Genomic DNA, 12506 nt, shown 5'->3' on the forward strand with positions numbered 1-12506 from the left:
GGCCAGCTGTAACATAATTGGGGACTTGTCCAGGATTTTTTCCCCTCTTCGTTTATTTTCATCTTAATTACCCAGACTGTTTGCACTTTGCCTGTTGGAATAATTAAGGGTTTGCTGCTGCTGTAGGATTTTGGGGTGTAACGTTGTTTTTATTCCCCCCAGCACCATAACATTTTTATAAAATTGTTTTGTTGTTTGTGCTGCATAATTTATTTGCGGAGAGTGGTTAACGTTATAGCTGGTTAAGTCAAAGATGCTTGAGTCACTTATGTGTAGAGTATTGCCGTAAGTGTATACTTGTTTTGTGGTCAAGTTTGAGTAATTTAGTGACCACTTTGTAAAATTAGTGCTGCATCTAGGCTGCTTGGGTAATTAGAAAAAGTTTCTCATCTGTGTTGACCTTCTTGTTAGAGTCAAGATGTCATCTAGAGATGACTTTGTAAAATATCCTTCCAAGGATCATTTAGAGGAGATTACTAAAGACCAGCTCATAAAGTTAGCTGATGTGTATCACGAAAATGCATGATCATGTTCTTCACCTATTTCTTTTGGCCTGGATTGAAACGAGACGTAGCGTATTATTGTAAGACATGCCATACATGACAAATTGGCAGACAACCTAATCAGGTTATTCCGACTGCTTCACTCTATCCAATACCTGTAATTTGTACGCCGTTTGAGCACTTGTTGATAGACTGTGTTGGGCCCCTTCTGTGCTATAAAAATGGATGTCAGTATCTGGTAACTGTGATGTGTGCAGCTACCCGATACCCAGAGGCTTTTCCGTTACGGAAGATCACTGCAACTGTACTAAAGCGCAGTTGAAAATTTTCTCCATGCTTGATCTACCAAAAGTGGTCCAAAGAGATCAGGGGGCTAATTTCATGTCTTGTGTTTTAAAACATGAGTGAACACAACTAAAAATAAAGCACAATTTCACAGTATCTAGTGCATACCACCCGGAGAGTCAGGGGGTGTTAGAGCGATATCACCAGACGTTAAAGTTCATGTTGCGTGCCTACTACCTGGAATTGGGAAAGAGTGGGAGGAGGGAGATACCTGGTTGCTCTTTGCTTCTAGGGAAGTAGTGCAGGAGTCCCTGGGTTTTAGCCCCGCAGAGCTGGTCTTTGGACATACTGTCTGCAGACCACTAGCTCTACTGAAGGACCGGTGGTTGAATAAGTGAACATCCTGCAATTTGCTAAATTACGTGAGTGATTTTGGTACCAAATTACATCGCGCCCGTGAATTGGCTAAACAAATTCTCAAGGGTGCTCAAAGTAGAATGAAGAGTTGGTATGATCACAAGGCGAAGGATCGTTATTTTAAGACCGATGATAAAGTTTCGGTGATTCTACCCATTCCCGGATCAGCTCTTCATGCTCGTTATGAGGGTCCTTATGAAGCAGAATGAAAAGTTTCCGAATGAGACTGTGCCATTGCCATCCCTGACAGGTGTCTGTGCCATGTTAATATGCACAAGCCATATTATGTGAGAGATGTAGAACATGATAATGCGTCACTGTCCATGGTGCTGAAACCTGACACATCTGATGATTCTACTGAGAAAATTGAAAAGTCTCCTGTAATGTTTTCCGTGATTGTTAAAACCAAGGAAGATGATGTGATTGGTCCATCATATACTGTTGTTGAAGGGCGGTTCAAAAATGAAATGTTACAAGTGCTTTATGAGCGGCTTCTGCATCTCACACTTTCAGAAAGAGCTGATATTTTGTCAGTAGTTAATAGGTTTCCTGGATTGTTTGGAGATGTACTGTCCCAAACTACTGTAATTCAGCATGACATTGATGTTGGCTTTACTGCACAAATAAAGCAGCATGCGTATCGCATTAATCCAGAGAAGCATAAAATCCTTCAAAGGGAGAGTACATGTTGGCAAATAACATCGCTGAACCCAGCTCAAGTGCCTGGAGCTCTCCCTGTATCTCAGGGATTCTCAGTTATTGTAAATAAACCTGATGGTACCTACTGCTTTTGCATGGAATATTGTACAATTAATGCTGTCACAATAGCCAATTGTTTTCCGTTTCCGCATATTGATGACTGCGTGGATCGTGCGCTGCCATATTTCCGTTATATTTTCTCGCCAAAAGCTATTTTTTTTTCTCACATCTGTGGCATGCCAAGTGTTAATTTTAGAGCATATTTAAATGGATATCAAACAAATAGGCCTATTTACCTAAGTTGACAGGTATGGCTCACTTTTCTTCCATAAGAAACTCATAAATAGTCTGTTACCTACCGCTCTTTCTCAGCACCTTTTTCTTTTGAATGTCCAATTTCGGATTAATTTCTATTGATACATTAATGGACTATGCAATGTACATAATGATGTATTCTCAGTTTGGACCACACGCTGGCTGATAGACCAGACCACTATCGCTTTTGTTGAGGGGGGTGGGGGTCACTAACATTGGAGGATACAAGGGAGATTATTACTCCCCATTTTTACAGGTGGAAAACAGAGTCTAGCGATGTTTTATTCCAACCAACCAATAATATACAATGGAATATCAATGTAACCTTTTTGTGGGCCCTCCTCCATTGAGTTCCCATTACTCAGGTACATCATTACTCACAGTCCGATGCCCCTGTTCTAGTGTGTAGGTGCCGTGAGAGTGCATTAATGCGTTATATTACGAACTGCGTTTTGAAACATTTCGGAATGTAACAACATATGAAACCACGACTGGGTATCTAGAAGTGTTTGCGTTTACATATTTGCATAATATAAATATGTATGACAAAGGAGAACATCCAATCGCATTTTAGGGCCCATTCATGCATAAATGAAGATACGGAGTCTTACAGTCTTTATTTATTTTAAAATAAAGCAAAAAAAAAAAAAAAACGTAAACAAAACAAAAACATTAGCGGCACCACAAAGTATTATACTGTATGTAACATATTTTTAGGTTCAGTAACAGACATCTTGTAAGTCTGATATTTTTCAGTTTTGCCTCTTTAAACTTTACAGATACACAAACAAAACAAATACAAAAAACCCTACTGTCCCAGATAACGCCTCATGGATAATGGAGAAATATAGTGTTCTCCCCATCAAATCGAATAAAACAGCTTATTGACAACCATCTAAGACAGGAAGTGCTTTGCTTGGCGCAAGTATAAATATGAGTGTTAGGAACAACATATCAAAAGCATATTCAACAGAGTATAAAAATCTGGGACAGATATTTACATAAAACAACTGCCATTCAACACACACAGGTTACTCTTTTAATGATAAAAAAAGAATAATTTATATAATGACAATAACTGTTACACGTAGGTATAACATTCATACGGAAATTTTTTTTTTTGCAAACATAGCAAAAATACTAGAGAATAAAGTTGTCTGCTCAGAGATTTTTATTTGTAGTTAAAACGTAATGCCTTATATGCCTAGTTAGTTTATCCATTAAAAATCTTTTTTTTTTTTTTTTTTGTCCAGAGTGCTTATCATTAAGTGCAAATCATTTATCTTTTACATGTTGTTCATCTTTCTAAATCTATTCATCAGGTTTTGGTGGTTCTTACTATTGAATTTCATCAGCAGCAATTAGTTTTCTTGTTATGACTATACTGAACCCCCGAGTTTTTAAGGACTAGTGCTATTGCTTCATGTCAGTTGCATTTTGCAATGTACTCAACTAGCCTCAACGTATTGTAATGCATCATCATCATCATCATCCATAAACTCCTACCTTTGTGCTCAGGATCTCAGTGAAAAATTTCAGCCCAAATAGTGGGACACTGTAAATGCAGCTCCACTGAATGCTGTTTAGGGCAGTGTTTTTGTATGGCACTACTCAGGTGTAATGTCTCTCAGGAGTCTCTTGGATTTTCAACAGGCACTGAAGGATTTACTATGGTCCTACTAATTGCACAGTGAATCTCCCTGCAGTGAGAGAGGTGGTACTGATGAGTCATGTAAGGAAAAAGGGCTTCATGCATCTGAGATGCAGTTTTGGATCTTATCAATCCATAGCTGGGCACTCGGAGCATCCGCTGCACAGAAGTTGTACACCCGTTTAATTGTCTTCAGCTGCATGGCCAAAGAAAAAGAGATATATGTTGTGTTAATCTGTAGTTTATACAGATGAGAGATGAATGGAATAGTTTACCCAAAAATGAATATTCTGTCATCATTTACACACCCTCCTATCATTCTAAACCTACAAGGCTTTTATTCTTACGTGGAGCATGTTTATGCAGAATGTTTATGCAGTTTTTGCATGGATGTTGTCCAGCTTCAAAAATAACAAAAAGCACCATAAAAGCACCTTAAAGTAGTTTGAGTGTGCTATACATATGTATATATCAAGTCTCTGAAGTCATACAATAGCTTTGTGTATGTTGCTATTCCCTGAAAACCAGGTTCGATGTCAGTGATGCCAAATGGCATTGGTTCTTGCATAGCTCATTATCGTGCCAGTTTAAGTTTGTGGAAACATGAATAAAATTTGAGAGCTACTGCGGAGGGGAAGACTTTCAGCAAATAATGACAAATTGTATGCACAAATTTTATGGTACTTTTTTGTCCCTTTTGAAATTCGACAATGTTTATGCTCATTCAATGTCATTTTATAAACAAGCACCGCTCTTGTGTTCCATGCAGGTTTAGAATAATGTTGTGGTGACTAAATGAGGACAGAATTTAAATTTTTTTGTGTGAACTATAGTCTCTGTACTGTTGTATACCATACTTACATCAAAGAAAGCCTTTTCACTGATGTGTTTGGGGGCTCCTATGGTTGGTGTGGCAATCAAAACAGACTCCACTTCAGCCAGGTCTATGTAGCCCCTACAGATCGTGTCCTCATCAGTCTCATAATACCTTAGCTAGAATGAGGATTTAAAATATGTAACAAAGAAAGGAATGACTGAATGAAGAGATAAAATAGAGATAAAGAGCAAAATACCAAAAGTTTTATAAATCACTGACCTGATGTTTTGTTATATCCAAAACAAACCACTTAGATTTCCAAGCTTTGAGTAATGCCCCTCGCTTGTACAGAATTCCCTCAAATGATCTGTTTGAACAAAGAAGATACTGACTTGACTACCTGAATTGAAATGATGGCTTGTTGACCTTTCCATTAAAGTAGATTCAATCTGTCTTTAGAAGTTTTTAATCTTTGTTACCTATTGTCATCATTCTTTGGGGTAAACTGATTGTAGAGTGTGGCTGCCCTTCGATTAACTCCATTGACTGCATTGGGGCTACTGTCCTCTCCAAGACCGCTGTCAGGTAAGTGCAACATAGAGCGTCGCTGATAGGCCTGCAGGTTGGAGGTGGGGACCAGTCCGGAAATGGACACTGACTGCTTCCGCAGCTATGGGACAAAACAAAAACAGAATAGGTGAGGTTATCGGGTAAAACAAAACAGGTGCATTGACAGGCAAGATTGTTAGTTCATTTGTGAGACTACTTTTGTGGAAAGAGGAGCAAAACAGGTGTAGAATCAGCACTCACATTGCCCTCCTTTTTGAGGTCTTCTTGGATGCTATCTCGCACCTTTTCCAGTGTTGTGTGCCAGGGCTCAGTAGGTTGTCCCAGTTCCCCCTCTAGCCTCTCAATCTTCTGCAAAAACATGCATTCGTTTCAAGGCCTTCCATCTCTCTGGGTCCATAGAACAACCAGGAAATCTACAGTTCTTGCCAGTATTAAAAACTTAGAAAGGGCATATGGACTCACAGCCAGTAGTTTGGTGATGGCATCAGGCTGGGCACGGCTAACACTGCTATAACATGGCCAGACGATCCTCCTCTTGGTTGTTGCGATGGTGTCTGTCTCTTCTGTGCTCTCTGAGCAAAGAGCCAGCATACACCAGTCATATGAGGGGCCCGTGGACAGAGTCTCCCCTGTGTAGAACTCCCATGTTGTGAGATTGGGGATGGAGATCAATGGTTTTAATACCGTCTAAGAGGAAAATACAGAATGCAATTTGTTGAGTTTCTGAGTTCAAACTTCAACTTGCAAGAAATGGCATGTTGCCGGTCCCTCTCCATGGCTGGGTCTAAGGGGGTGCTAGGTGGGGCACTGCCCCCGTAGATTTTCCTCGAGCCCCCTCAGGAATTACTGATTCCCTCACCCTGACTGACAGCAAAACATGCAAGTGCCCCACCAAAGACTGCATCCTAGTACTGGCACTGTTACTCTCCAATCTTGAAGAAATCTCGTTGCAGACTTGACAACATCAGACATTACAATGCACTGCCCTCTGTCCATTGTTTGTTTGAAAACAGGAATGGGGAAGAAGGAGAAACAGCCCTCAGGGCCCTTTACTCTACCTAGTTTATCAGATATGTTTTATTTTGAAATGTGGGTGAACCAGTCTCATTAAACTGATTCACCCATACTGGAACAATGTGAAGAAAACACTGCCAATGAGAAGATGCCTCTCACACATCATTCTTTTAACTTTTAGCCTGAATTTGAAAATAAAATACCATGTGCCTGGAGAGTAGTAAACACATCAACATGACCTCACATGCACCAGAATCAAGTCTTAACATAAAACTGGACCCGTTGGAAGATGATGCCTCTTTTTATGACTAAACAAAATACCTCAGATTTTTTATTTGTTTTTACATACATTCACAATCTGATGAAGATGAAACAAGACTGGGTTATAAGGTCAAAGAGGCTGTTTTGCATTGTGGTGAACTATCCTTCACTGTGAGTTTGAACTGGGGGAAGACATCAAAATATTTGGGGATGGTATTCAACCTTCCAGCAGAGAGCACTGGGGTAAAGGCAGCTGGAGTGTTCAAGTACCTCCACACACACCCAGACAAACTATTTACCTCTGTCTCCGATGGGTTGTACAGGTAGTTGAAGAAGAGAGGACTCTTGCGGTGCATTTGGTTGATATACTCCCAGATACAGATTCCTTTCTTGGATTGTTTTTCTCCTTTGTCCTCAAACAATGTGCCTTTAGTGAGGAGATACAAAGAAGCACTTGTTAATCACACACTGCAGACAGTAATCTGATCAGGTGTGAAACATAATATCAGAAGCTAAGTCTAATAAAACTAGCACTACTGAGCAAAGTGCTTCCAAAGGTCATTAAGGCTATAACAGGTAGGTAAACTTTGCATTTGTTGAGTGTCTGTTGTAATCCTTTATGTGTGAAAATCCAAGTTTATTTGAAAAACATTTGCACAATAACTTAATTACGTCAATAAAACAAGATAAATACTGTATTGTGGAGGAATGCATGTTTGTCCTTCAAGGATGAATACACACCGTGCTCTAGGCGCTCATAGTCTGAGTCCAGAAGGAAGTTTTTGAAGCGATTGGAGATGTAGTGGTATGCCAGAAACTTCAGATAGTATTGATTAAATTCAAACTCAAGGGGGTACTGGTTATGAACCTGGAATGAAAAAGTCAGCATATCACATTGGAGCAGATTTTTGGTCTCAACAGCATGAGCAGATAATCACTGAGATGACATTGTTGGAAATGATTTAGTAAAGGTCCAGGAAATTATTACTTGAAGGGGACTTAAAAAGTAAAAATAACAGCAAAAGGGACATGATGTGAGCATGATGATGTGCAGCCAGCAGGACCTCAAAAAAGGGCTTGTGAAGTTCTTACACTCTGAGCCACCTGGACTTCCTGGCAAAAACAATGGCTGCCTCTAAGATGAAGCATTTCTATTTTCAGATGGTTTGGCTATTTTTCAGTGGTCCGTGGCATTGCAGGACCTCCGCTGGGTCATTCAGATCCTCCACGCCTTGGTTTCATCACAGATGCTACGAAACAATGTGTTTCTGTAAGAGCATGGGAGTGGTGCGCATGTCTCTGGAGGGAGCAAAGACTTTTCCTCTCCTTGACATATCCTAATGCAGCACAGCTTAACCTTCACACAACTTCTGTCCAAAACTGGACTGAACAGGAACTCCCAAAATTGCAGTTTCTCACCGGCTGCGCTAAACATGTGCTGATGTTGTGAGGTGATGGCAAAAAACTCTAGCATGGGAAATGCTGGCTGTAGGTTGAAATACCATCTGTGTAAGATCAGTTCAAATGGGGCTGGGAGGTAGGTAGAGGGGCAAAATGTGCTGCCACAGGGATTACAAAAAGAAAGCTAGTGCATGCATTATGACAGCTGAGTCTTTCTCTTCCTCCTCCTCAACTGGCTGGACACTGCAAGAATGCTGTGAGCTCATGGACTAAGCATGGTGGGAACAAGAGAGGGGTGTGTGTGTGAGAGAGATGGAGTAATTGGTTATTTGTTATTAAAGCAGACACTTCTTATCCTTCTCAACCTAAGGTATGTTGCACAAGGATGATAGAGTTCATAAGTCGTCCCTACTTGAACCTACAACTTTTTGGTTCCAAACCTAGATGCCTACCTATCACCACTACTAAATACTGGAAAAAATGGAAGGTTGCTGGATATACCCTTCCTAGGTCCAAACCATGACCCATCCCTATTGTGCCCTTGAAAAAAAGCACTTTACTCATGTTGGTCCATGGTGATTGTTTCTGTAGTGTGTACTGTAATTACTTTGGATAAAAGTGTCAGTTAAACTGCTATTTATATGGCCAGCTTGCCTGGTGGACGCAGTCGAGAAACTGCAGGAAGATGGGGGTGAAGCCGCTTCCCTGGCTGCTGGGGGTCAAGTTGCTACGTTGGCTGAATTTGTGGCCAAAAGATAGCCACTCTTTCTCCAGCAGCACCTGAAATCCCTCAAGGGTCCTGTAGAATGGATCACTGAGCAGCTGCACAAGGGAAACCACCTACAGCAACATTGAGAGAGAGGAGGAAGGCAGATAACCATGAGTTCCAACCACGAGCGCCAAAGGCAAGTACATTTTTTTTTTTTTTTTTTTTTTTGAGTAAATATAACGGTGTAACCTCGAAGTTGGCTGGAATTGCACCATTTAATTGTAGGAATGATAATCTGACCGTCGCTAAAGTAAGTTGAGCATCTGAGCAATCAAAGACATATAGACTGTCGCAATTCGCACATCTTTTAATTATTTTTCCATAAGTTAAAAATTTACCATCAAAAGTTTATTCAAGATGCCTAAAGTTGCGGGGTCTGGGTAGCTCAGTGGTAAAGATGCTGGCTACCACCCCTGGAGTTCGCTAGTTCGAATCCCAGGGTGTGCTGAGTGACTCCAGCCAGGTCTCCTAAGCAACCAAATTGGCCCGGTTGCTAGGGAGGGTAGAGTCACATGGGGTAACCTCCTCGTGATCGCTATAATGTGGTTCGTTCTCGGTGGGGCATGTGGTGAGTTGAGCGTGAAGCCTCCACATGCGCTATGTCTCCGTGACAACGCGCTCAACAAGCCACGTGATAAGATGCGTGGGTTGGCGGTCTCAGATGTGGAGGCAACTGGGAACGCGGAGGCGAATCACTACGTGACCACGAAAAAAAAGCATATTGGGAATTGGGCATTCCAAATTGGGAGAAAAAAGAAAAAAAAGATGCCTAAAGTTTTTTTTTTCTCCAGAACTCCTTGAAAATATGAGGAACAAAATCAAGATTCTGAGACTGGCTCATCTTGACACAATGACCTGTAATGTTTCTCACAAATATGAATATGTATTCTGGACCTTGTTTACAAGCCAGTCTTTCTAACTGGAAGGCCTCCAGTATCTTTGTGGGATGGGGCTTCCACATGGCTTCTGTCAGGGCGTCAACGCGGAACTCAACGCCAGCATCAAGCGTCACATTGACCTCAACAAGAAAAGTGTTGTAGAGTGGAAGGGCGAATCCACTCTGCCAGGCTAGAAGGTGGGAGGTGTGCACCGTTAACATTCAAAACATGTATTTGCAGAAAAGCAATGGGGTCAAAGTTAAAATTGAGTGCTGAATTACACTGCCTGTTGGAAGCGCAATCATTCTTCACTCCATAGATATCATTTTATTGGGCAATGCTGACATGAGTCATGTGAAATCACCTTTAATGGTACCTAAAAGTAAGCATGAATACAGCTTCACTCTTACCATGGAACCTGTTTACCAGGAGTTGAATAAAGATTATTACCTTGAGCAATATCAGAGGGTAGACAAACACCTTCCAAGATTGAAGGCATGGCCACGTGAATTAAGAGCACTTTTTTTTCTCCCCTACAGAGCCAGACATATGGAGCCTATTTTGGCTATTCAGGCATACAGAGAGAATGGCAGAATGGTCAAGATGGCGTTGTTCAGACACGTGCCTAAATCTGGCTCTGACCACAGCATAGCTCAACTTTACAAGCTCAGTTGACATTCAAAAACAATTCTGTTTCTAATGACATTCCGCCTTCAAATGGCATGGAAAATGTGAGCTGTGACAACAAAAATGTAACAACTATGCTCTTCTGCAACAGACAGGGAGTCTTCGGGAGCATTTAAAATAATCCTTAAAGGCGAAGTGTTTAATCTTTTCTATTTTAAAATATTTTCTCCTATCCCAGTTTAATGTGCAGAGACTTTTGTATGAAATGTTTGAACTGAGACTGAAAAGAGTGTAAACACTGAGTGGTCCAACATGTCAACTGCTGGTTCAACCTATGCTATGAGTTTGGGGTTAGACTGCCTTTAATAAGCTGTTTAGCGGGGAATTAACTAGGTTGTTACTTCTGGTACTGCTAGTGGCGCAGACATTAAATAAAGATTGCAATCTTTAAAATCTGATTACTATTTGAATTAGAGCAGATGAGGGGGCAAATACAAGGCTCTAAAATGCACATCTACAAAGCTGAATGAGCTGAACTGTTGAATGGTGGTGTGCTGCAGGATACGTGTGTGAGATAATGCTTACCTGAGTGGTGATGTCCCAGCCATCCTCAAGACTAACTAGCGCAGATGATCCACTGTCCAGCAACTCTACCACAACCAGAGCCAGCTGCAGAAGCTTGTGCAGCTGTAAAACACACACACATTCTAAGTTTAACTGTTCCTGTGCATTTATTGTAATGTTTACTGCTGACTAAGAGCCTTGAATTATCTTGGCAGAGTTCCGTCTAGATAATATTGTTCTAGTGTATGAGAGACGGTGGCTTGTAAGGGCAAAGGGGCTTGTGGATATATGGCTTTTAAGCTTGGTAAGCAACTTTAGTTTTGCTTTTAATTGTGTCATGCAATTTTCCCATCTTTGTGTTGTACAATTTCCCAGAGGAGTCCGGCTTGAGGAAGAATGTTAGACAGGTCAAAGTCACAGAGGCCAACACCTCTCTGGTTTTCTCACATTGCTGCTGGTGACTTTGCAATATATAGGTCACTCTGAGTAACAGTGACGGAAGGTGCATGACACAGAATGAATGAAGAGAGGTCACAGGCCATTTACACACTGCAGCAAAATACAGTTGTCACTCCCCTTTTGAGTGCTTAGTCCCTTTCTGTACACACAGACTTTGATTATTTTTGGGAGTGGAACTGAATTCACTCCGAAAAATTACCTGCACTTAGTATGTAGAGAACCAAAATGACCAACTGGTTGTTAATGCAGTTGCCTCATTTGTAAATTGTCTAAATGCCGTTGTCACTCCCAAATCTTTGCAGTATGTCTTTGTAGCCAATATAGACCAGTATTATTGGTAATGAAAACTAAATAAAAATATCTGAAATAAACTGAAATAAAAATTAAAACACTGGGAAAATAAACTAAATTAATATACATTTTCATGATTCCAAAACTAAAATAAAATAAAAATTACATCAAATTAATTTTAGCTTTTGATACTTAGCACATTATCATAATTTCAACTTTTACCACCCACCTTCATTAAACATGAAAATGGTACTAGATACAATAAACTAGACAGCCATGAGAAATGTAGCATTGTTAACCATACTGAAATTGTTAACTGCAGCTGCTTTTCCACAATTGGGCCAAACAGTTCTCGTTGTGAGACCGTGCCAATCAAGGCGAGTTGGCACGGTTATGGTTTCTTTTTCCACTATGGTGCTGCAAAATCAATATTAAAATGCGCATAACAGATAAGTCAGTTGCTGATGCCATGAGAGGTAAACATTAGAGCCAAGCGCTATGGAGGATAATCGCATATTCCAGTTTTTAGGACTTCTTTTCCCTTGTTTTTTACTCTGCTAAAGCACAGAAAAGATACGTCCCATGTCACAAAAAGGAAAGCAAAGAGATGAAGACTAGAGTTCTACCACCAGATGCTGAGTATGTGTATGCCACTGGACACGAACACACAAAAAAGGTAAAAGATCCAGACTAGCTAAAAATGACATTTATTGACTAAATATTATACAAGTAAAATATTGATATATTACATGAGTTTTAATAAGCTAGCATAATCGAAAAAAGCATGAGGAAAATAAAAGTACAATCGTAAAATCCAAATCGTAAAATCCAAACACGCATTTTTTTTTTTTTAATTAAAATTGTATTTCAAATATTAGCGAACTTTGTCAGCTACACAGACACAACTGAGTTAACCTGGCATTAGCAAACTGACAATTGCCAGTCGCCAGGTACTTAAACCACTCCACTAGCACGGTTGAGCACG

The 12506-nt window shown here is 40.4% G+C and overlaps 1 protein-coding gene across 4 annotated transcripts in view; it reads right to left on the reverse strand.

Annotated features, from left to right (window-relative positions):
• Nucleotides 1–2826: 2826 nt before the first annotated feature.
• LOC127443396 (myotubularin-related protein 13-like) overlaps nt 2827–12506 on the reverse strand; it is a 158811-nt gene continuing 149131 nt past the window's right edge. For all 4 annotated transcript variants that reach the window (XM_051721598.1, XM_051705860.1, XM_051713684.1 and 1 more), the window contains 10 exons: nt 10793–10894; nt 8588–8773; nt 7274–7400; nt 6832–6959; nt 5720–5944; nt 5498–5605; nt 5167–5357; nt 4967–5054; nt 4732–4863; nt 2827–4066 (listed from right to left, as the gene is read on the reverse strand). In XM_051721598.1, the coding sequence (XP_051577558.1) occupies nt 3968–4066; nt 4732–4863; nt 4967–5054; nt 5167–5357; nt 5498–5605; nt 5720–5944; nt 6832–6959; nt 7274–7400; nt 8588–8773; nt 10793–10894 (1386 nt within the window). In that variant the 3' untranslated portion in view covers nt 2827–3967. The remainder of the gene's footprint in view (nt 4067–4731; nt 4864–4966; nt 5055–5166; nt 5358–5497; nt 5606–5719; nt 5945–6831; nt 6960–7273; nt 7401–8587; nt 8774–10792; nt 10895–12506) is intronic.

The sequence above is a fragment of the Myxocyprinus asiaticus genome, chromosome 1 (assembly GCF_019703515.2).
Source record: "Myxocyprinus asiaticus isolate MX2 ecotype Aquarium Trade chromosome 1, UBuf_Myxa_2, whole genome shotgun sequence".
Lineage (NCBI taxonomy): Eukaryota > Metazoa > Chordata > Actinopteri > Cypriniformes > Catostomidae > Myxocyprinus > Myxocyprinus asiaticus.